Source organism: Moschus berezovskii, chromosome 5 (assembly GCF_049115385.1).
Source record: "Moschus berezovskii isolate FMDL1 chromosome 5, NW_MosBer_1.0, whole genome shotgun sequence".
Classification (NCBI taxonomy): domain Eukaryota; kingdom Metazoa; phylum Chordata; class Mammalia; order Artiodactyla; family Moschidae; genus Moschus; species Moschus berezovskii.
This window is the reverse complement of record NC_142464.1, coordinates 69750447-69774700: the sequence shown is the minus strand read 5'-3', so window position 1 is coordinate 69774700 and position 24254 is coordinate 69750447. Positions and strand designations below refer to the sequence as shown.

At 45.8% G+C, this 24254-nt stretch overlaps 1 protein-coding gene across 1 annotated transcript; it reads left to right on the top strand.

Annotated features, from left to right (window-relative positions):
* The first annotated feature begins 17169 nt into the window (after nucleotides 1-17169).
* On the top strand, nucleotides 17170-19972 carry PHOX2B (paired like homeobox 2B). The gene is made up of 3 exons (XM_055435147.2): nucleotides 17170-17410; nucleotides 18273-18460; nucleotides 19454-19972. The coding sequence occupies exons 1-3, from the start codon at nucleotides 17170-17172 to the stop codon at nucleotides 19970-19972; spliced, it is 948 nt and encodes a 315-aa protein (XP_055291122.1).
* The last annotated feature ends 4282 nt before the right edge of the window (nucleotides 19973-24254 follow it).

The following is a 24254-nucleotide window of genomic DNA, read 5'->3' as shown; positions in this document are numbered from 1 at the left end:
TTGAAAAATATTTCATCAAAAGTATTTAGCTTGTGTTAATATATAGTAGATTTTTTTTAAAAATGTTTTTCATTTTGGTAAAAGTCAGATAATATAAAACATACTATTTTAACCATATTTAATAGTTCAGTGGGCTTCCTAGGTGGCCCTACTGGTAAAGAACCCACTTGCCAATGCAGGAGACATAAGAGATGCGTGCTCAAACCTTGGGTTGGGAAGATCCCCTGGAGGAGGGCATGGCAACCCACTCCAGTTTTTTTGCTTGGAGAATTCCATGGACAGAGGAGCCTGGCAGTCAACAGCGTCAAAGAGTCAACACAACTAAAGCAATTTAACACACACACCCAATAGTTCAGTGGCACTAAGTACATTCACAGTGTTGAGCAACTCTTAACCATCATCCACCTCCTGAATTTTTCACCTTCCTAAACTGAAAGTCTGTCCCCATTAAGCGATAACTCCCCATTTCCCCCTACTCATCCGCCCACCTTCCCAGCCCCTTGCATCTACCAATGTATTTTCTGACTCCGTGAATTCGACTATTGTTGCTATCTCGTATAAGTGGCATCAAACAGTATTTGTCTGTACCTAATCCGTCTATTCAAGGCTATGGTTTTTCCCATGGTCATGTATGGATGTGAGAGTTGGACTGTGAAGAAAGCTGATCGCTGAAGAATTGATGCTTTTGAACTGTGGTGCTGGAGAAGACTCTTGAGAGTCCTTTGGATGGCAAGGAGATCCAACCAGTCCATTCTAAAGGAGATCAATTCTGGGTGTTCATTGGAAGGACTGTTACTAAAGCTGAAACTCCAATACTTTGGCCACCTCATGCGACGAGTTGACTCACTGGAAAAGAGTCTGATGCTGGGAGGGATTGGGGGTGGGAGGAGACGGGGATGACAAAGAATGAGACGGCTGGAGGGCATCACCTACTCGATGGACATGAGTTTGAGTGAACTCCGGGAGTTGGTGATGGACAGCGAGGCCTGGCGTGCTGTGATTCATGGGGTTGCAGAGTTGGACACGACTGAGCGACTGAACTGAACTAAACTGAATGTATATTGAAATGCACTTTTAAGATTAATCAATTAGGCTTTTATTATTTTTGCATAAAATAATAAGTAAATATTTTGCAATTTCTCAGCTTTAATTTCCAATACAACAAATATCAATAGGTATAACCCACATACACAAAAGGTCTTTAAGATCCTCAATAATTTTGAAAAGAGTGTAAAGAGTATGTCAACAATATCTCAATAAAGCTGGAAGAAAAATAAATAAAATAAGTGGCTATTAAAAACTGGGTAAAGGCATGCTGGGACCACAAAAGTTAGCTGTTGACAGTATCAAAGTGGAAGAGAACCTTAGAACCTTAGAAAGTATTAGGTTCTTTCACTCCATTTACACATTGAAAATTGACTCCCAAAGAGTTAGGATGACTTTTAAGATATTCTGGTTACCTACTGCTGTGCTATACACAGTGCCAAAGTTTAGTGTCTGAAAGTATAATAATTATTCCTTTTTTCTGGAATATGAAATTTGGACTGGACTTGGAGGGCTGGCATCTCTGTCCCACCTGATGTCTGAGGCTTCATCTGGGGTGGTTCTAGCATCAGAGGGCTGCAGGACTGGGCTTGCTGGACCTATCTCTCTCGCGCGCTCTCCCTGGCCTTCCCTAGTGACAACCGGGGCTTCCTCACAGAGTGAGCATTCCCAGAAGCTGGGTAACAACAGCAAGGCTTCCTGTGACCTAGCCTCAGAAGCTCCACAGTTCCCACCACATTCTATCAGTTAAGCAAGTCACTGAGACCAGCCCAAGTTCAAGTGGAGAGGAGTTGGACTCCATCTCTCAGTGGGGGAACATCACAGACTTTTTGGTCATCTTTAACCTACCACACTTGAGGTCCTGGAATTAGCATGAGAAGAAGTAAAACTAGAACCCGACTCTCTTGAGTCTTTGTGCCATATGGTGACATCTCCAGCGGTACCTTGGAGGAGGATGAAAAGATAAGACCAAAGTGTGGGGGTACCCTGTGAATGAAGAACATTTCAGGTGGAGTCTAAGCAGCCATGTCAGTAGCATGTGCATTTGGGAGCCTGAAAGGGAAGCTGCTAAGGATAACGGGGCTCATGGATTCTTCAATATAGAAGAGAACTCAATTCGTTCTTAAGATGACTGATTTTCCTCAGTGACTTCGTTGATAATTATCTCTGTCTTTACAATGGTAGGTTTGATTTGCAGGGCAGCCTATTCTGCCTCTGAGAACTCTATTATAACGTTTTCCACAGAGTCTACATCTGTTTCCCTCTGAATTCTGCCCAATGGTTCCAGTTGTATACTTACATTGCTTTAGGGTAATAGAGCGAAAAGCTTCTACATGCAGCTCTATGCCTATTACAGCACTTGTAGTCCCTGTGAATTCCTTGACTCCAGGTTTCTGACACTTCAGTATAATTTTTAAAATTTCTCTACCAATCAAGACACTCTGGCATAAGCTCCCCCAGTTGGCCAATGACTCTTTCTAAGTATTCTCCAATAGGGAGCTGGGTAGCCCCTATGTCGACACAACATATACTGTGTACCCTGCTATTATCCACTCACTCTAATGATACGTGAGGCAGATCCAAATCCTTAAATCTTTTCCATGTATGATCTACTAACCATGCTTCTTCCAGGAGGTTGTGTGTATGTGTGTGTCTGTGTGTGCCTGTTTTTTTTGTGTGTGTTTTTTACTCAGCTGTGGAAATTTACATTCATCGCCAGAAATTTTATCTCAATAGATCCAACTTGACGATATCTTTTTGAATCCAGACTCAATCACTAAGACTACTCATTATCTCTTGTAGTTTCCTATAACCTGCAGATCTGTTATGTATTTTTTCTATTACTTTTATTTAAATCATTGATAAAACATGTTGAACTGGACTGAGCCCTATGTCTTAGAGACTATCTTCTATGCTGATGTCAATCCACTAATCAGCATCCTTTGGGTTCATTTACTCACCTAACTGCTGTTAATTCACCTCATCGTCCTATCAGTTAGTCTGTATTTCTCCATCTTGTCCACAATGATATCACGAGAGGCCTGGATACATGCCCTGCTGAAGTCCACACACATTATGTCGAATGCAGTTGGCTTCTCCCTCTATCCACTATCCCTGTCAGAGGAGATGAAGCAAATCTGACTCTTCTTCAAACACGCTGTGCACTTTGATGATTGCAGGGCTTTGCTCCTGTTCTTTTCTCTGTCCAAATCTTCCATTCCACCTCAGCTGTCTGCCTATTCCCATTGCTCAGATATCACCTCCTCACTGCAGCTTTATTCCTTATTTCCACGCGTAATTATCACCCCAAAGCTCTTTATACACAGTATCATGTCCCAGTTGTTTGTTTAGGACTATTCTCCCCTCTCTCATCTAGAATGTGCATGTGTGCGTGCTAAGTCACTTCAGTCATGTCTGACTCTTTGTGACCCCATGGACTGTAGCCCTCCAGGCTCCTCTATCCATAGGATTCTCCAGAAAAGAATACTGGAGTGGACTGTCATGCCCTCCTCAAGGGGATCTTCCCAACCCAGGGATCAAACCCTTGTCCCTCATCTTTCTCCTGCATTGGCAGGCGGGGTTCTTTACCACTAGTGCCACCTGGGAAATGAGCTGTGTCTTATTTAATAAACATGTGACGACTTTAATTTTACTAGACCCTGATGTCTAGTGACTATCACTTCCTTTCCAAAATACTCATAAATCACTCATGCCAAAATCCAATCTAAGACTCTCAATGTGGTCTCTAAATACCAATTCCCACTAAAAAGAACCATGGGTCCTTGGAAAAATAGTTGATTCCAGGTCTACGTAAAAAATATAAATGAGGAGCCTAGGCTATTTTGTTGTACCAGCTACAAAGACAGTTAGGGTTCTAATCAAAAGAACTGAGAAGCCAAATGGAAGAGGCTTTCATTGGTCTCATTTTGGATAATTTGAGCATAAATAAGAATAAATACTGCAATAAAAGAAAATACATAAAACATATTTACGCATGAGTTCATAATGCTGCAAAACAAAACAAAACACAAAAATCCACTGATGGTCTCTGAAGGACACTATGCAACAAACTCACTCTTCTGAAAACTGGTAAATAAAGAGAAAGAATTCAGCATTTTCCTTAACTTGTCACACCTTACCATACCTTAGATACCTAATAATTGATACAAGAAGTCTTTTTTCTCTTTATAGAAATATTCTAGGTAAAAAACTAACAAAAATGATATAATTGGAATATTATCATTTGAAACCCCTAAATGAATAAAATCTTGTAATCTAGGCAATGCTAATCAAAGTCTCCTAAAATCATTAGGTAAAAAGCTCATGGGGAACTTTTTAATGGATGGCTCCAGCCGATAATACCTCAACCCCGCAGATCATATCTGACATTGTAAAGAGAGAGATAGGTGGTGGTGCAACAGAAAGTACACAGACCACCTGTGATAGATCTTTGCTGGAAATAGAGCTTAAACCTGATGAAGCCTCGAAATTCAACTCCCAGTTTGTAGAAATAAAAAGGGTTAGGATTAAACAACATCACGGGGAGGCTATCAGCCAAATCCAGAATATGGGTACTTTTACAGTACATATGATCCATTTTCCTCTACAATAAATTTTAAGGAGGAAAAAAAGGTTGGATGTAGGGAGAGGGACCTGAAGAGCAGAAGAGACTTTGGAGACATGAAAACCAAATGCAAAGGGCAGAACTTGTTTGGATTCTGAGTCAAACAAAACAACTGAACAAATACTTTTTGTGAGACAATCAGGGAAAATGGAACACCAGTTATCTGAAGATATTAAGAAATTATTGTTGATATTTTGGCAATGTGGTTATGTATTTTTAGAGGGAAAAGTTCTTATCTTTTAGGGATAATATTGAAATATTTAGGGAGGAAATTATATGATGTCTTGGGTTGCCTCAAAACCACCTAGTCAGGGAGTCAGTGATGACCAGAATGGTGGGGTTGGGTGTGGGTTAGGGATGGAAAAACAAGGTTGTCCATGAGTGGGTACTTGTTGTGTCTGGATGAGAGGTTCACGGTGCTTGATTTTTCTATTTTTAAAAATTTTGGCCTCACCCATGCCATGTGGGACCTTACTTCCTGACTAGGAATTGAATCTGTGCCCCCTGCTTTGGAAGGCAGAGTCTTAACCCCTGGACCACAGGGGAAAATCCCTATGATAGTTTCTTTATATTCTCTTTTCTTTACATGTGGGGAATTTTCATAATATTGTTAAAATCCAACCTAGAATTTTACCTGAAATTGTTGTTGAGTTCACCAGTCTGTTATTTTCAGAACCTGCATTCCTTTTTTTGGTTAATATTTATGGTTTTGCCAGAAGAGCAGTCTTTTCATTCCTCTTTCATCCTTCATGATTCCATGGAAACCACCAACCACCCTTTGGTGATGCCCTCAGGACAGAGACCTTCCAGAATTCATTAAAGTGGGCAAGACCGCTCACAGTCACTCAAGTCACATGGGGCTCTGGTCCCAGTCACTAATGTTCATGCTAATCCTTTCTTTTCTGAAGCTCATCCTCTTTGACAGAAAAGACACAAATAAAATTGGAGTTTTATTCAATTTTCTTTACAGTTTCTCAACATTAAAATAAACCTAGAGGCTTCCCTGGTGGCTCAGAGGCAAAGAATCCACCTACCAATGCAGAAGACACTGGTTTGATCGCTGATTGGGGAAGATCCCACATGCCCATGCACCACGGCTATTGAACCTGTGCTCTAGAGCCCAGGAGCAGCAACTCCTGAAGCCCGTGTACCCTAGAGCCTGTGCTCCACAACAAGAGAAGCCACTGCAATAAGAAGTCCAAAAACAGCAACTAAGAGTAACTCCCACTGGCAGTAACTAGAGAAAGCCCATGAAGCACTGTAGATGCAGCACAGCTGTAAATAAATAATAAACATAAAAAAACTCATTCCCAAGTAGTGAATTTATCCTTTTTTTAAAAAAATCTAGTTCTTTGTCATCGTTAGATTCTTACTTTCTAAAATAAATCTGGACTTTGGCATTTTGCCTCTATTCTTACAGGTCTCTATTATCCTTAAAAATGACCTATCCCTGCTTGCCTTCTTTTGCGCAGAAAATAGCACAGTAAAAAATGGGTAGGCAAAACTTTTTTTTTTCCTGGGACTGCACAGCACTGGTAAGGATTGGAAAGCAGATACTATCATATTCTGCCCTGAAAATATAAACCAGTACTACCTTCCTGGAAGACACTTTTGCAATATGTGTCGAAGGCTTTCTAAATAATCTGTATTTTTTGATTCAGAAATTTCACTTTTAGCATTTAATTCTAAGTAAGTTGTGTGGATATGCACAGAGATTTAGCTAATAGTGTCTGGAGCAGTTCTTTTAATATAGTTTTAATAATTAGAAGCAAACTAAATATCCAGCAGGACAGAGCTGACTAAATAATCTTTGACTTCTCATGCAGTATAATACCACATAGCCAAAAAAAAGTTAAAATGTTTCATGAAATGGGAAGGTGTTCATGATACTTAATTTACAGGGAAAAGGAAATTAAAAAGCAGTCCATAGAGAGTGCTTCTTACTTTAAAAAATTTATGTTTACAGATGGGAAAAAAAAGACTGAAAAATTATATTAAAAAGTTAAGATTTTTTTTCTCATTTTAAGAAATACATGCCATATCATTTTCTATAATGGATTCTAGGTACTTTGGAATTAAAAAAAAAAAAGTAGTTAACAATAAAAGGAGGAAGAGAGCACCCAGGGCCAACTCTGGCCACTCTGCATCCCTCTGAGGGGTGCAGTCAGCTCTGGCCTGACCATTGCCAAAGAACCTCCCTTGAAGGGTTTTTGCTGTTCCATCCCGACGCATAGAGATGAGGGGGCAGAATCAATGACTCCCCTGGATAAAAGGTGAGAGGCTTGCTGTCCAATAACTACTAAACAAGGAATCTGCCCCAGAAACCCAGGCTTGGCCAAGGCAAGCCCAAGGAGCCGCATCTGGCCTCAGCTCAGTCTCCGGAAGGGCACTGTCTGGCCCCACCCTGGGGTTGTTCGGGGCTTTGTGGCTCACCTCTCAGCGGTTAGCACTGTTCATTCAAGAGGTTTCCCTGGGGTCTGGGTTAAAGCTGTTGGCCTCTGCTGTGTAGTCTCTTGTGTAGCCTCACTGTGCTGTTTTGTCCATTATTATGTCCCAGTTCCCTCCTAGCAGCTTCCCTGCCTCTTCTTTAAAATGTCTCTTCCTCCTCCTTTTCCTCAAGTTCGGTCTCAAATGGTGAAGGTTTATGAATAAGCAACTGAGTTAGCAGTGAGCTTGTGATTACGACCCTTAGCTCCCCTACTGAAACCGAGCCCAGTAAACAAGGCAGAGAGAGAAACAATGCTGTGTGTTTTAAAAGAAAATGAATATTCTCCATTATATCCAACGGGGGAAATACTACAAACATGCATCACTTTAACCATTTTACTGTCTTCTGGCTCCTGCGGTCTAGGACACGTGGTGCCTGTCCCTGACGACTGGATTACATTTGCTTCTAAATTCTGAATCAGCTGAAATTCACATTAAAATGTATGATGCTGCAGCATATTACTGGCAAACTCCACAAACTTCCTAAATAAAACAAAATCGCATAAACAAACAACAATAGGATCCTTGGAAAACCCAGAAAGGAAAATATTTTTAGGAGTTTTAGGATTCTCAAGCATTTTTATATTTATTTCAAGGCTGAGCAGTTTAAGACAGTGAATGACTCCAGAGCTCCTGCCATGGCTCTCACGTGGCTGCCTGGATTGACTCAGGTAGAAGAGTGTATTGTTGACCCTAATTCTGTGTATGGCAGAGGCAGCATAGAGCCCTTTACTACCAAGTGCTAGGCAAGCTTCCTTGCAGGTGGAGGATCCCGATACCCACTAGGAGTGATAACGGTTGCAGAGGGAGATGCTGCCTGAAAGACCTGCCCCCACTTCTAGAATGCCTATTATCCCACCATCAGTGCTTCTTTCCTCTGTGATACCTGGTTCTTGGCATCTTTATTTGAAAATACAACCAGGAATCAACTCTTTGGAAAATAACTTGGTGCTGGGAAAGATTGAGAGCAGGAGAAGGGGGCGGCAGAGGATGAGATGGTTGGATGACATCACTGACTCAGTGGACACAAGTTTGAACAAACTCCGCAGATAGTGAAGGACAGGGAAGGCTGGCGTGCTGCAGTCCACGGGATCAGAGAGTCAGACACGACTTAGCAACCGAACAACTACCACCATCAGGAAAGAAACGCACACAATCCTACGACCTTAACACAAAGGATGAGGAATGGAGGACAGTCCCTCTCCTCTCTCCCTGCGCTGCACCTTCATGCTACTGGGGTCTCCACCTTCACGCCACTGCCTCCACTCAGAAACCCGCAAACCTTGGGTCTGCTCCATCTCAAAAGTCTGCTTTTCAGACAACGTCTGAACCCCTTCTAAAGTGCTGATTTCTACAACATAGTAGATACTTGATAAATATGGGTTGAATGAGCGAATGAATGAACGGTTGACAGTTTCACGTGTTACAAAACCCAGAGAAGTAATGAGGGACTTTAGGCCTGAGTTACAGAAGTGAAGATCTTGCCAGCAGATATGGGAGAGAGGTTTTGTTCTGAGGTATCCTCTTGGACCCTTTAAAATCCTGGCGTTGGGCAGAATACTGTATTCTGCCTGCCCTAAGGCTCCATATCAGTAACCTCTCTTGAGGTCCTTTACTTCTCTTTGTCCTGAATTGCTATTCTCTCGGCTTAGGACGTCATCGTTTCTTGCCTTGAAAGGAGACTGCTGCTGCTGCTGCTGCTGCTAAGTCACTTCAGTCATGTCCGACTCTTAGCGACCCCATAGACGGCAGCCACCAGGCTCCCCCATCCCTGGGATTCTCCAGGCAAGAACACTGGAGCGGGTTGCCATTTCCTTCTCCAATGCATGAAAGTAAAAAGTGAAAGTGAAGTCGCTCAGTTGTGTTGGACTCTTTGCGACCCCATGGACTGCAGCCCACCAGGCTCCTCCGTCCATGGGATTTTCCAGGCAAGAGTACTGGAGTGGGGTGCCATTGCCTTCTCTGTGAAAGGAGACACAGCCTCCTAATTTGTCTCTAAGCTTCCCTGTTCCCTCATTCCTTCCCTCTCAAATCATACTTCACTGCATCCCTAGTCCTGCAGGACCTGATTCCAGCCTTTCTTTCCTACTTTCTCTCATCATCCCTTTCTTTGTGTGCACCCCCCTCCATCTCTCCTCTCCTAACAGAAAACTGAACTGAACTATTTCTAGATTCCCAAGCACACCATGCTCTCTCTGGCTTTGGAGTCTGACCAGCACTGATTCCTTTACCTGCAACTTCCTCCTTTTTCACATTACTGTCATCTTCTTCACTTCCTCCTAGTCACCCTTAGTACCCAGCACAGAGGGATCACCTCTTCCAGAATCCTTCTCTGATGCTTTGAGAAACTACATGTTCACTCTGCGGGTCTTCTGGGACCTCTCCTCCATGCATCCTCACCAGAACTCAGGCTGACCAAGCAGCCACTCTCTGAAGCTCCGTCAGCTTCCATTAAACAGGGCAAAAGGGAGAAGGTAGAGATTTGGACACCAGCTTTTAAGGCTCAGCCAGAAGTCACACTTTACACTTCCATTCAAACGTTTATAGAATGGCTGTATCTAATTTCTAGGGGGCAGGGATGTGAAGTCTTACTATGTGCCTAGAGATGGGGAGAACTGGAAATATTTGTTAAACAGCCTTAGCAGCTAAAATATTCAAAGAGGATAAAGCCAGGAAAATACTCAGTGCATATGGTGATCTTAATAAGAAATATTCAAATTGTGTGAAGGTTGTGGAAGCCAAGTTAGAGGAAGCTATGGATTGATTGAGAAGTAATGGAATAAAGACAGTAAGAAGGGATAACTTCCTTCAAGATCTCTGGCTGTAAGGACATGGAAGCAACTTAGATATCCATCAGCAGAGAAATGGATAAGAAAGCTGTGGTACATATACACAAAGGAATATTACTCAGTCATTAAAAAGAATACATTTGAATCAGTTCTAATGAGGTGGATGAAACTGGAGCCTATTATACAGAGTGAAGTAAGCCAGAAAGAAAAACACCAATACAGTATACAAACGCATATATATGGAATTTAGAAAGATGGTAACGATAACCCTGTATGTGAGACAGCAAAAGAGACACAAATGTATAGAACAGTCTTTTGGACTCTGTGGGAGAGGGCGAGGGTGGGATCGTTTGGGAGAATGTCATTGAAACATGTATATTATCATATGTGAAACGGATCATCAGTCCAGGTTCGATGCATGACACGGGGTGCTCGGAACTGATGCACTGGGATGACCCAGAGGGATGGCATGGGGAGGGAGGTGGGAGGGGGGTTCAGGATGGGGAACACATGTACACCTGGGTCAGATTCATGTCAATGTATGGCAAAACCAATACAATATTGTAAAGTAATTAGCCTCCAAAAATAATTAATTAAAAATTATAATACAGTCATTAAAAAAAGATCTCTGGCTGTAAAGCGGAGAAGAAAGTGAAGTGGTGGTGGTAGGAAGCATAGGCAAGATGTTCATTGGTTGGTTATTAGTATGAATGTAGTTTGAGCATGTTTAGATGACAATGAAATATATCCAGATGAGCATGAGAGTTTGAAGTTTCACGACAGGAAGACCTGGGTAAGGTCCTGAGCCAGCAGAAGAGATAGGACTCCAAAGCACTGTGGAGGGATTGGCTTCAGATCGGAATGGGCCTTCCTCTTGCATGCAGCAGAGACAAGAGAGGTGCGAGTGTATACAGATGTCGACTGGTTTATAGACAGAGAAGTAGAAAGTTGAGGTAATCTTGTCCAGTGGTTTCTGTTATCACTGTGGAATCCATTTATATAGAGCTATTGAAATCTGTTCCACTTGGAGAGATTTAGGAGATCATTATTGGGGGGGGGGGAATGTCCCGTTGTATCACTTGTGCTTTACAGGTACAATGGTTGGGAGGGTGTGGAGTATGCTTTTTCTATACCACCCTCCCCTTCTGATTGAGTCTTATTTCAAGCATGTACGTTTTAACGGCCAAATACAATCCTTTAAGCCCAGTAAAAAGTGGCTCATTTTTAGTTGTTGGCAGTAGTTTTAACATAGCTATGAAATGAAAATCTGTTTCTCTCCAAACTCATCACAAAATATTCTGGACTATTATTAACCCAAGAGGTTTCATCCTTACCTTCTTCCTGTCTTCAACATGAAAATGATTTCTCAACCTATACTATACTCAAACAGGTCAAGACATTCTCAGCTGAGAAGGACAATCTTACCAGACTCTTTTTCTTTGGAGCATAAAAAGGTGTCTTTAAGGTCTAAGGACATTGCTCCCTTAGGCTGTTGCTACTCTAGTTATTCTGACAGCTGCTGGTCCTAAAACTCATGATCCTCTCTGTAAGCGCTCTTCTGCACCCTGCAAGCCTGGTTAGTGCTCATGATTATTTTTTTCCTCCTTTTCAAATAGGTTTTTTTCCTTTCTTCTTTTGGTTCAGAGAGGCCTCTCTGCCTAATTTAATTTTGCTTCTCCTTTCTTTGTTGCAAGCAGATGTCACTTTTACATCTGTGACTCTGATCAAATACCCCATGTCTCCTCCACCACCAGTCCAGCAGATGTTACCACTATTAGCTAAACTCCAGCAAAAAAAAAAAAAAAAGGTAACAGGCAGCCCCCTTCTGCTAATCATAGTATGGGAGGAGGTGGAGGAGTGGAGAAGAGCTGGGCTCTTCCATGATGATGTCCTTAAAAGGATGGGTGCTGGGGATCTGTACCCCATCATCTATATAGAGAACAGTACTTACACATGAAGTGTCTCCAAAGTTAATTCAAATACAGACACACCATCTATGAATTAGCTACAAAGCTCTAACCCAAACTCACAATATTTACATACAAGAGTAAAGCACCACCTTAATCATGCACACTTAGTGTGCATAATGTAAAACAAAACACAATTAACTTAAATACATACATGTCTTCTGGTGAATTCCTAAAAGATGGAAGGTTTCTACCTTGTTGCTTTATTTTCTCCAATTTGATATACTAGCACATGCTCTGTGATTTGGCCACCCTCTTCCACATACATTATAAATATACAATAGAAAAGATATTGTCCATGCACCACCTAAATCCCAAAGTCAAGAATTTAATATGAAGTTCAAGGAAACTCTATCACCATCATCATCATCGCAATACTAGTGGGTGACATTCATTGGATTCTTTCTAGGTGCCAGGCATTGTGTTAACTTCTTTGCACACAGTATTGTTAATCGGTTAATAATTGTCTTACAGTGCTAGGAGGTTAGTTACCAGAAATACAAAGAGTTTCTGTTATGAAACATGTATATTATGGCTGCTAGGCACATGGAAAATGTGGTAAAAATTCAGAAATGCTAGCAGAAGATCAGTGGCTCTTCATGCTTGGGGATGTTGTGGCTGGTTTCTTTTTATATTCTGGGGAAGTAAATGCTGTCTAGGTGTAGGTGAGTGGGAAAGACTGCTGCCTGCAGAACTCTTCTTGGAGAAATCCAAAGACAAACTGGTCCTTTTATTATCTGATTGAGTGAAGTGTTGGTTCTGAGTTGAGCCTTTGGCGGCCCCCCTGTGCTGGAATCATTTGGATGCAGCATCAAATAAAGCAATCAGAAAGAAAATTCCTCTGAAACTCTCACTGGTATTTAATATTTTATTCATTCCCATGTTATTGTGCTTCGCCTGTGGTAAAACAGCCTCCAAACAGCCTCCTAGGAGTGAAGTGTTAGGAGGCTGACAAGCGTTTTCCCATGAATTGCTACTACAATACAATGGCATTTTGTTTGCTGTTTTGTTTCCTTGTCTTCTAACATTCTTTCTGACTTTCAAGGAAAAAAAAAAAGAAACCCTCCTATGAATGGCAAAGAAAAGGAAAGAAAAGTTTCTTTTAAACTTTCAACCTTTTTTCATTTGGTACTGGGTAGCATGTAAACATTTTTTTCTCATGGTATATATGCTAGTAGTCTCTTCCCTTTTTTGTGCTTTAAATAGCCTTTCTCCCCCCTTTTACCCCATAGCATTGCCTTTCCATTATTGATTCAGAAAATCAGCAGGGAAAAAAAAATCAACCGTGTACACATATTAAGAAAGAGAAGTCAGAGGAAGATGGATCAAACCATCCATCTATCCATGTGGCCATTTATCAATCAATCTATCTCCCTACCCACCGCCTCTATTGAAATAAATAGCGGGCACTGTACACATTGCTGGTTGGCTGAAGTTGTGATCTGGACAAAAGGTCTGTTTGGGAAAAGGATGCTGAAGCTCTAATTCTATTTGTGCCGGTTGAAAATCAGGAGGGGTTTTTCTACACTTCACTTTTATTAGATTATTTCTTATAGATGGTTTCTTTTTTCCTCCCAGACGCGTGGTGGAGGCTGCTGAAGCAGTTGGTCTATAGTTGGAATAATTAAATTAACCATTTGGTACAACTTTTAGGGGAGAGCTCGCGTGTAGAAAGCACAACTCGAACAAAACAGGGCGCTGGGGCTGGGGCTCTGGCCTGGCCCAGCCCCGAATGCCTTTCATCTTCGGAGCAGAAGCAGGGCCCCCGGGCCACAAAAGATCCGCCGAAGGGACGATGGGCCAGGGACGGTGGGGGACGGTGACACTAAACAAAATAAACCTACAAGGCCTACAAAGGGGAAAATGAAGTCAAGCGCGTTTGTTCATCGGACCGTGAGGGCTGGCGCAGAAAGGTCTACTGGTGTAAAGAGGCGCACAGCGTCCCTGCCCGGCGAGGCGGGCACCAGGGGGCGCCCGGAGAGAGGCCGGGGCTGGGACCCGCACCTGGCAGAGGGCTGGCGCGGTGGGTCGGAGGAGGCGGGGAGTCGAGGCCAGGGGGAGCCTCGAACCTCAGGGCAGGGAGTGACCGGACCCGGGGCGGGCCGTGGGGCCTCGTGGAGCGCGAGCCCGTGCCCCGCACTGGCAGCGGCTGGGCCTGGCCCTCGGGGCTCCCTCGCGCGCCCCCGCGGCCTCTCACTTCCTTCGCCCTCGCCCCTCGGCAGGGTCCTCCCCTCCCGCTCCTCGGCTTCCTCCCGGGTCACCCTCCGACTCCTCGTCAACACCCAGCTCTCCAGAGCTGCACACCGCTCTTCCCGCGCCAACATCCCCGGCGCCCAGGAACTGCCTCCAGGCACCGACTAGATCCCAGATCTACGTCTTCGCGGAGGAGTCAGTGCCCAAAGCTGCCGAAACAACCCCGCTCCTCCCAGCTCCCCGCACACTCCAGGTTCGCGGTTTGCCTCGGCCCCCAGTGGGGCCTGGGACTGTCTGCAGATTAGGACCCAGGAGTTGCCGGGCTTTCGGGTCAGGCGTAGGCCGGTCCGGGCGCGGAGCGGTGGCGTGGGGCTCGGCTGGAGCTCCCTGCTCCGAGCGCGCGCGGACTAGACCCAGCGGAGACACGACCCCGAGTGCACCCAGGCGCGGGTGCCAAGACGGGTGTGAGCCCGGTTATTGCCAAACGTGGGCTCTGGAGCGAAAAAGTATCGGCTCACGGACGCCTCATGTCACTCTCTTATCCACAGAAGTGCTTAAAACCCCATATAAATGGGCTAGCTGGATGCCACTCCAGTCTGAGCTCCCCGCATCCGCATCCCCAGAACGTGGGCCCGGGGCGGCGGTGTGGCGTTGGGAGCGTCAGAAGCTCCCCTGAGAAGTCCAAGGGACTCGAAAAACTTGGACAATTGCAGCCTTGTGTTTGACAACCTATCCCCCACCTCGGAGAGGGGGGTAGTAAGTCAGGGTGGGGAAAGTCTGTGTGTAGGGTCCAAAGGGGGATGGGCACAGCCACCTCCCGTTCCAAATGTAGATTCATATTCATGAGAGCGGGATAAATAAAGACAAATACCCACTGTAATAACACTTGGATTCGCATCCGTCTTTGCTGGCCTTTAGGTTTAGGGGACTGGAGACAGATGTTTGCATCTCTTTTCTCCTCTTGTCTGGTGACCATAAAGGAAAACCATTTAGAGTATTGCAATTTGTTTCCCGCCGCAGTAAAACCTTGTACACATTTATTTTCATTTCACCTCCGTGCACAAAAAAGTGCACAGTGGTCACCAAGGACCCTTCTTTATCAAATACGCATTGTACAACATACAACTGCAATAAAACTATCAGCCCTCCCCATAAAACTATCACCAGGCTACTCGGCGGGTCCCGCTGCCTGCACTCTCGAGAGACTTTAGTGATTCCTCACGTCCAGAGGACGCGCCATCACCTGAAACCAGCCTGAAACTCACCCAGCGGAGAAGCACGAGGCTGGGGGACCGCTGTGCCTGTTTAATCCATTACGGCGTCCGCTGCAGTTTAGTGCGCAATAAAACACTGTGGCAGTGGAGAGCGGGCGCCCATCCACTCCCCGGCACTAGCATCGAATTAAACCACTTAGTTTGGCAAACACTGAACGCCTAAATGCCCCTATAAAGACTTTATGAGTTTGTTACTTTAATTACTGACTTGTTACAGAGCACATAAAGGGGGTAATGAATGCAATAAAACTAATTATCTACACATTTAATTCATATAAAATATCCAGGGTTTGTTTACACCACACGGCGATTCAACTAAGCATTCCTCCTCTTGTCCACCGAGAGGAAGGATTTAATGAAATAGTTTCCCTTATTCTGCTAGAGCCTAACGAACCAAATGAAAATTACCCTCCACTTAAATCATGGGGCCACCGAGGTCTACAAATCATGGCTCGTTTCTTTGTCTGTGCCTCGCTGCCAGCACCCAAGAGCCTGGGGAGCTGGACAAGAAAAGTCCCCGACCTGGAGCCTGGGCGTTTTAAGAGCAAGGATTTCGTTCACTGCAATCGGCAAACCTAAAGGCCAAGCAGATAGCAATCATTTTTTGGAAGCTTCCGGTCTCTAGGGAATTGTGGGCACCTGGAAAAGTGGAGGTGAAAAAAAAAGAGAGAGAGCCAGAGGGAGAGGACCCAAGAGGGATCGAAGAGGAGGCACATTTGGGGACACTTCATGCCCGCTTGCCAGTTACACAGCGTAATGAAAACCAACAACGACACAGACCAACAAAATGCAAACCTCACGCTACTGCAGAAAAACCCAGAAGTCAGCGCAAGGAAGCCATCAGTTGAGAATCCAGATGTTTTACATTCAAGAGCTTTACTCGGATGTTCTTTTGTTTTTTAAATGGCTGTGTAAGCAGAGTCTCTAGAAAAGCACATTAAACCGCGACAAGAAATGCAATTTATAAGATGCTTACCACCTCCCCCCCCCCCTTTACCAGGTGTATTTTCAAGAAATCCGCTTAGCGTTCACAGAAACCCCCTTGGCCCACTTACTCTATGTTACAGGGCGCCTGAGTCTTGCCAATGTCCCAGTCTTTTATAACATTTCATGCACTTCAGGGGGTAGACTTGTTGTTAAATTGAGCGTGTAACGCTCTTACAAAACAGGTTTTCTATGACATCAAGGTTTCTTCTCCCTAACTGAGAAAGAGACAGAGAGAGGGAGAAGGAAGAAGGGGGAAAACACACACACTATCTCAATTTATGCCTAAGGTATATGATCAGTTAAAAAGGCTTAAAAGCTCGGGGAAATTGGATCAGGGAGAATCGTCACCCAACTTTCATTATTTCCAAGTAGTGTGATTGAATTAAAGGGCAGGGAGCTGGTTAGAAGGGAGGATCAGGGGCTCAGTGCGTAATGGTGTGGTATTAAATTCTAATTAGAGATGCAGGAATCAATGATAGGGAGGTTGGACAGCTCAGTTCCCCAGTGCCAGCCCAATAGACGGATGAGTTATTGTCATGTAAAAAGCGCCAGCAATAAGACCAACCGCTTTGCTATTGTCCAAGTGGAAAGAGCCAAGTTTATTATGAGGACTATATGCTCTAGAGACCTCAGACAAGGCATCTCATAGGAGGCTTTTTCATAAAACTAGGCTCTGCTGGTAGTAAGGAGGCCAGTTTGGAGGCAGGCGTTGAGCTGTGCACATCTCCCCACTCTAGCCACCTTCTCCATACCCATCTTTTATTTCATTTTTCCACTTGGCTGAGCCATCCAGAGCCTTTTCAATGTATAAAATGGAATATTCTTACCTCAATTCCTCTGCCTACGAGTCCTGTATGGCCGGGATGGACACCTCGAGTCTGGCTTCAGCCTATGCTGACTTCAGTTCCTGCAGCCAGGCCAGTGGCTTCCAGTATAACCCGATAAGGACCACTTTTGGGGCCACGTCCGGCTGCCCGTCCCTCACGCCGGGATCCTGCAGCCTGGGCACCCTCAGGGACCACCAGAGCAGTCCGTACGCCGCAGGTAAGGACCGCCAGCTTTCTCCGCGGAGGAAGCCGCCTTTCCGCTTGTATATAGGAAGCCTTGATTGCATTTGAAAATGGAAATGTGTTTAGTATTTACCAAACGAAATTTGCTTACACAAATGAAAGAATTTATCACGTTAGAAGCGATTGCAGGGAGGGGTAATTCACTTACAGGGTTACACTATCCTAGTCACACCCGAACCGCCAACAAAATTATCTTAAGCTGCCAAAATGATAGGCATAATTTATTTACTTTGCGATGAGACGTAAAGCTTAGAAAATAATTAAATAACAAAGAGTAAAGCTCATTACTGGCAGTGTGTCTCTCTCTTTTTTAAAGAACCGACAGCGGCTCACACCTCTTCGCTGGTCATTTTTCTGATGATTTCTTTAATTCATCGTCATCATTATTATTATTATTTTGCAGCGCTTTCCCCCAACTTTTGGGCCGGGTCAACTTTTGAGAATTAAAAAGTTTCCACAGTGGGAGTGTTTGGTAACTTCATCCCTGGCTTCCTGGTATTCCGATGGATGTTTTCGGAACTTTTTGCTCTCTAGCTTTTCCTCCTCACAGTATTTTCCCGTCCCCGGTCTTCAGCCGTCTCCAACGCTCTATGGCAACCCACCCAAAGGCCGCTTGTGCGCGGAGGGACCCCACCTAAGCCTGGAGTTTGTGCCCTTGTTTCGGTGTATAACTAATTTGTTCGGGTTATCTCGCCAGCTCCTCTCGGCCACTCTCCCGCCCCGGTGTCGGCGGCGGCTCCAGTGCCACCTGACCTTGGAGTCCCCACATTCCGGCTCCCGGGTCCGCACACTCCAGACCTTTTTGCTTATACCCTGTCCCCTCTGGTGTCCTCCAGTTCCTTACAAACTCTTCACGGACCACGGCGGACTCAACGAGAAGCGCAAGCAGCGGCGCATCCGCACGACTTTCACGAGTGCGCAGCTCAAAGAGCTGGAGAGGGTCTTCGCGGAGACGCACTACCCTGACATCTACACCCGGGAGGAGCTAGCGCTGAAGATCGACCTCACCGAGGCGCGAGTCCAGGTACGCGCGCCCGGAAACCCGCCCGGCTCTGCAGCACCGCGCCGGGCAGGGGTTCAGTGCGGGAGTGTGGGCGATCCTATTGAAGGCTTGCGTTCCCGGGCCTCCTCCGAGAAGCCAAGTTCGGAGGGTCTGTGTGCGCGCGGAAGGGCTAGAGAGCGCGTTCTTGGCTATAAATTCACTGCGTCAAAGTGTTTCCCACCCCAACTAGGGCTGCACTGGCATTCAGGAGCTATGGGAGAGGCATTTCGTGGGGGTAGGAAGTGCCCTAGGGGAGGAATGCAGACTTTGCTCCGTATTATAAGCATTCCACCCCTTACCCCCAAAACACCTCCTAACTCAAGAGCTTTTAACGGCGAGCTAATGGCGCATAGGTATAGATGCATTTTCGTGTGAACTGTGACTTGCAGCAGATCCGCAAAGGGACTGGGCTTCTATATAAGTTAAGATCCGCGCCTTACTGTAACTTTTCAGGGACACAGGTGCACCCAAGAGCCGGCCGTGGCGCCTCTCCTGATGAACCTCCCTTCTCCCGCCACGTTAGCACCTCCAGGCTCAAAGGCCAGGATGGGCAACTGGCGCCAAACCCAGAGACCCCCTCACCTGTCTACCAATCAGAGTTTAACTTGAGACCTGAGGCCTAGAGGTGATGGCGAATTTGGGATGGCTCAGAAAGTAGACTGAGCGAGGGTACTTTGCCAAAATAAGGTACCATCAGAATAAGGGCTTCTATTTTAGGGCCTTTCGCGGACGTGCAGCCTCTGTACCTCTCCTACAAGCTAGCATTTCCAGGACGTGCCCAAGTGGTCCTAAGAAAGTTTCTCAAAAGATGCACCAGTCACCAGAGGGACAGCTTCAGTGGGCTGGATGCGCGCGGGTATACCCACGGCGCGAGCGGTTTAAAACAATCTGGAATGGAGCGTGGGCCGCCCTAACTGCTTTTTCTTTTCTTCTTTTTCTCCCTGTTTCACTGTCTGTCTTCTCTTCTCGGGCCAGGTGTGGTTCCAGAACCGCCGCGCCAAGTTCCGCAAGCAAGAGCGCGCGGCAGCGGCCGCAGCGGCCGCGGCCAAGAACGGCTCTTCGGGAAAGAAGTCTGACTCCTCCCGGGACGACGAGAGCAAAGAGGCCAAGAGCACCGATCCGGACAGCACTGGGGGCCCGGGCCCCAACCCCAACCCCACTCCCAGCTGCGGGGCGAGTGGCGGCGGCGGCGGCGGCGGGCCCAGCCCCGCCGGAGCCCCGGGGGCGGCGGGACCGGGGGGCCCCGGAGGCGAGCCGGGCAAGAGCGGTGCGGCGGCGGCGGCGGCGGCGGCGGCGGCGGCAGCAGCGGCGGCGGCGGCGGCAGCGGCCGGAGGCCTGGCTGCGGCCGGAGGCCCTGGACAAGGCTGGGCTCCGGGCCCCGGCCCCATCACCTCCATCCCGGATTCGCTCGGGGGTCCCTTCGCCAGCGTCCTGTCTTCGCTCCAAAGACCCAACGGTGCCAAAGCCGCCTTAGTGAAGAGCAGTATGTTCTGATCTGGGATCTGCAGCGGCGGCGGCGGCGGGCGAGCCGGGTCCCCGCGGGCGAGTGGGTGAGCTGGGTAGGCCCAAGGCTATTGTCGCTGCTGCCGTGGCTTTTCCCTTGAGAGCCTAAAGTAATCGTGATAAGAATAAAGAGAAAACGGCGTCGCCCCCATTTCAAGCCCACTCGTACTCCCTTCCTTCACCCCCAAACAAAACGAAACACCTCCCTGGCTTCGCACCTGCCTCGGGGCCGCGCGCACGGGCCAGGGGGCCCCGCTTGCTGCCCGGGAGGTGTGAGCGACGCGGCCTGGTCTCGGGGAGGGGGGTGGCATCTCAGGGGGCTATGTCTGCGTGTCGGTGTGTGTCTGTCTCGGGGAGTGTGTGTCTGTGGCCCGAGCAGGTGACAGGGAGAAAGACGGCTGGGAGGCCACAACCACCTCAGTGACTTGTTTAGGGAAAGAGAGAAGTGAACAGAATTCCCCCAAATTAAAAAAAGAACGAAATAGGGAGGCAGTGACAATTAAAACAAAAACAAAAAACCGAAAGGCTTTAAAATCCAAGGGAAAGAAAAAAATACAAGGGGGAAGAGGGAAGCGGCAGCTGGCCCCATCTGAGGGCTCTGTCTCCTGAATTCCTAAATTCATCCGCACCCTCTGGACAGCACTGACTCCCTTGGGGCTCCTCTTCAGGGAGAGTAGGAAGGCCTTCCAGTCGACCCGTTTCCTCTGTTGTCCTTGGGTTCGGGCCGCTGCGGGGACGACTCGTGCAGACTGTCCCCGCGGCCAAGGTGACTGACTGCCTCGCACCCGCTTGCCTGCCCCAACCTCGTCAAACACCATCCTGCCAACTGCGTATCCGAACCCCTCACCGTTCCAGCTCTCCTCCTGAGTCTCTGCAGCCGCTCGGCCCTGAAAGATGCCCTATCCGTGAAATGCCTTCTCATCCGCGAACTCCGCAAACTTTGTCACGTATCTCTCGACTCTTCCCTTTTTTTCTCTCCTGACACCCCCGCCGGCATTTTCTTCCACCAGCTTTTACTGAACTTTTTGGCACTGCTTTGGATTGGAGTCAATTGCAGTCCACGCAGCTGGCTGCAGAGAAATCTACCCAGCAAGGGAAAGAGGCGCACACAAGTTTGCAGAAGTGTCTCTGCATTTCTGTTTGATCCGAAATGGACTCACATCCTGTATGGTGGATGGACTGTATATTGATGATTCCATTCTTCGCGCAGTTTAGACATCTCTGTTGGGATTTTTTGTTTATTTTTTAATTTTATTTTAAAAGGCACAAACTATAGATATTAGTTGAATGTTGAGGCTTTAACTTTTTTGGTGTCTTTCTACAACTGTGTTCTGTGACTCAATTGTATCGTGTTAATATCAGTACAGCCCGTCTCCTCTACGTGACCGTATAATGTTTTTCTCTTCTTGTAGTCTCTATGGTGTGTCTTTATTGAATAATAAGGTTCTCACGGGTTCAATTCCTTTGTGTTTAGAGAGACCACGGTTCAGCCAATGGTATATATTTTTGTTATCAGGTGCATGTCTGTCTGATTTCTTTTTTCTTCTTGTTGGACTATGTTTGTGAACATAAGCGTCATAAGTTATGTTTCAGATTTTCAAATTTATTTATATGTGTTATAATGAATGCTTCTATTTAAAAGGGAAATATTTCTACATGTGCATATAGTTTTCCAAGAGTGTACCATTAACTTGATTGTTGATAATAAAAACAAAAAGCAAGTCTAGCAATTGAACTATTCTGACTTTTTCTTGATTCATTTTGTTTTTAATTAATTAAAAATTATATTATATTAAAATGATAAGGGAGGTCAGATGAAATTGTAGAAAATATCTAGAAGCCTCTGCAGCTCTGGAAACATAGGTAGGTTGGAGAATCTAAATTCATGTGGCTAAATTCAGCCAATATAAAATTTAGTGCTTGGGATAGCAGGCAGGATTCTCCTGGTCCATTTTTCTTTCTTTCCCAGCCACAGAGCACAACAGAACAGAAGGGCATTGATAGAAATATTCAGATCAGTGCCTGGACTGATATTCTGCCGACTCTGGTAGCAGAGAAGGCAGGGTTAAGCAGGATTCTGATTCTCAACTTTGAGAAGGACTTGAAAGTGCACCGCGCAGGTGCCTTCAGGACCAGTGGCATCTGGGGAGAGCCAGGTGGTCCCAGGTGGCCCAGCCACCTTAAGCCCTGAAAACCAAATCACTGGCAACCAGGAATACCGTAGGGTCTTTGTGTGAGCGAGCGGAGAGAGCAGCTCTGCAATGTTAGTGTGCTTGGCGAATCTACAACAACTGGAATTAGCGAGCACTTGCCTGTACCAGGCTGTGTGTTCTATGCGTTATCTCACCTACCTCTCAAAATAATATCAGGAAGCAGGTGTAATTCCTATCCTTAGTTTCTTTTAGACAGGTGAGGAAGCTGAGGCGACAGAATGGTTAACTTGCTCACGTGGTCCTAGTATATGAGGGATGGGGCCAGTCTTTGAACCCAATAAATCTTATTCCAGAGCCTGTCCATTAAACTATACCAGTGATTCCCAAAGCATGGTCCCTGGACCAGCAGACTCAGTATCACCTGGGAATTTTTCAGATACACAAATTCTTAGACCCCATCTGAGACCTACAGAAGCAGAAACTCTGGGAGTGAGACCCAGCCATCTGTATTTTACAAGCCCTATAGAGAATGTGAGAACAACTGAACTACAGTATAATAAATCCAAATGGGAAGTTTCTAGAATCAGAACTACATTGGAAACAGGCCTGTTTGTGTGTAGACACTTCAATGACTCCCTTTTGGAAGGATATAATCATCATCACAGATCCCAGATAGAATCTTGTCTCCTCTTTGGACTATTTGGCTGGGCCACCTTCTTCAAGTAGATGCCTGTGTGGATTTCAGGCAATTACCTTTCCGGCTGGACTTAATCACTAGTTGAGTCAGCTCCCCCTCCCCGCCCCGCCCCCGTTTGATGGGAGGCCACAGTCTGCCTTCTCTAGTCTGAGGATTAGCAGCTGATCTGGTTTGAATTTATCAGGGCTCCTCACCTCAAGCATCTAAATATGGTTTGCATCAGATCAGAAAGGTTTCACTTAACAATTTGAAACCTTTGGGTCTTACCACACTTCTAACAGTTTTTCTAAAAGAATTTTGAACAGTCTTTCAAAAAAAATCTGAATCTTAATGACCTTCAGTAAATTCTCCTGGACAATATTACATAAACAGTGGCATTAATTTTGATGTTCTAAAATGCCAGCATTTGCCATACCCCTTAAATCCCAGTCTTTGATTGTAAATACAACTTAGAAGTTCTGGGAGAGGCAAAAAGAAGGGCCAAAATATGCAGACAAAAAACGTATTTAAGACCCAGGTAACTCAGTCCTGGACTTGGCCAGAGGAAAATTAGCCTTCCTCTGGCATTGAGGGACAGCAGGTGAGCCTCTGTGAGCTGATGGGCAGATCAGTGGGACAGGCATTCTGCAGAAGGCAAGACCAGGAGGCAGAAAGAAAACAAGAAGCAGAGAGAAGAAAGAAGAGAGATAGGGAAAGAAGAGAAATAACAAATAACCAAATAAGAGATTTTGGAAACCCCAGGGAGGGTCCTAGAAATCCTTTCAGCTTTGAATAAACTTGGTAAATTTCCCCAAATTCCCTTCTCCTGGCCTTGACCTGTTTTGAGCCCCTTATCTCAAGGACCAGGGAAACTTTGGAAAATGGCGAGAAAAACACGCTTCCATCTCTTCACCCCTACTCTGCACCAGTTTCCCAGAAGATTGTATTTCAAGTGCACCCAGCTATTAGTATTTCAGATATCAGCTTCTTTTTTATTTTGGGACACCTCTGCCTCTGGTCAAAGAAGCAAACTGTTGGGAGGCAAGATTGTGATCAAATGCAGAATAATGCTCCTGTAATATGAAGGAGTCCAGTGGCAGGACACTATGTCTCTTGCATTGTGTCATTTCCTTGGAGCCCTGCACAGTGTGAACAAGCTCACTTTCACTTTTCTTCTCCTAAGGAATTTGCATTTTGGCTCATCAAGGCATCCTTTTTCCTGGCAACTCTGGGACCACATGTGACTTCACAAAACCTGTGTGAACCACTGCCAGACGGCCACCTCTATGCCAAGTCTCCTTCACCATGGCCAAGTACCGGCCACCAGAGAGTGGTTTCAGAGGGGAGCCAATAACCCAGCAAAAAGTAGCTGTCTATTATCCAGATGCTTCTCTGTGGCCACCTCTTGTCCTTAGGAAGATGGCCTCTGGCTAGACAGAGGTGG

Excerpts from the sequence above, each read along its gene's own strand:
- PHOX2B (XM_055435147.2), top strand. The coding sequence starts at position 17,170 with ATGTATAAAATGGAATATTCTTACCTCAATTCCTCTGCCTACGAGTCC. Across the intron at positions 17,411-18,272 it reads GAGCAGTCCGTACGCCGCAG|TTCCTTACAAACTCTTCACG; the intron begins GTAAGGACCGCC and ends GGTGTCCTCCAG. Across the intron at positions 18,461-19,453 it reads TCACCGAGGCGCGAGTCCAG|GTGTGGTTCCAGAACCGCCG; the intron begins GTACGCGCGCCC and ends TTCTCGGGCCAG.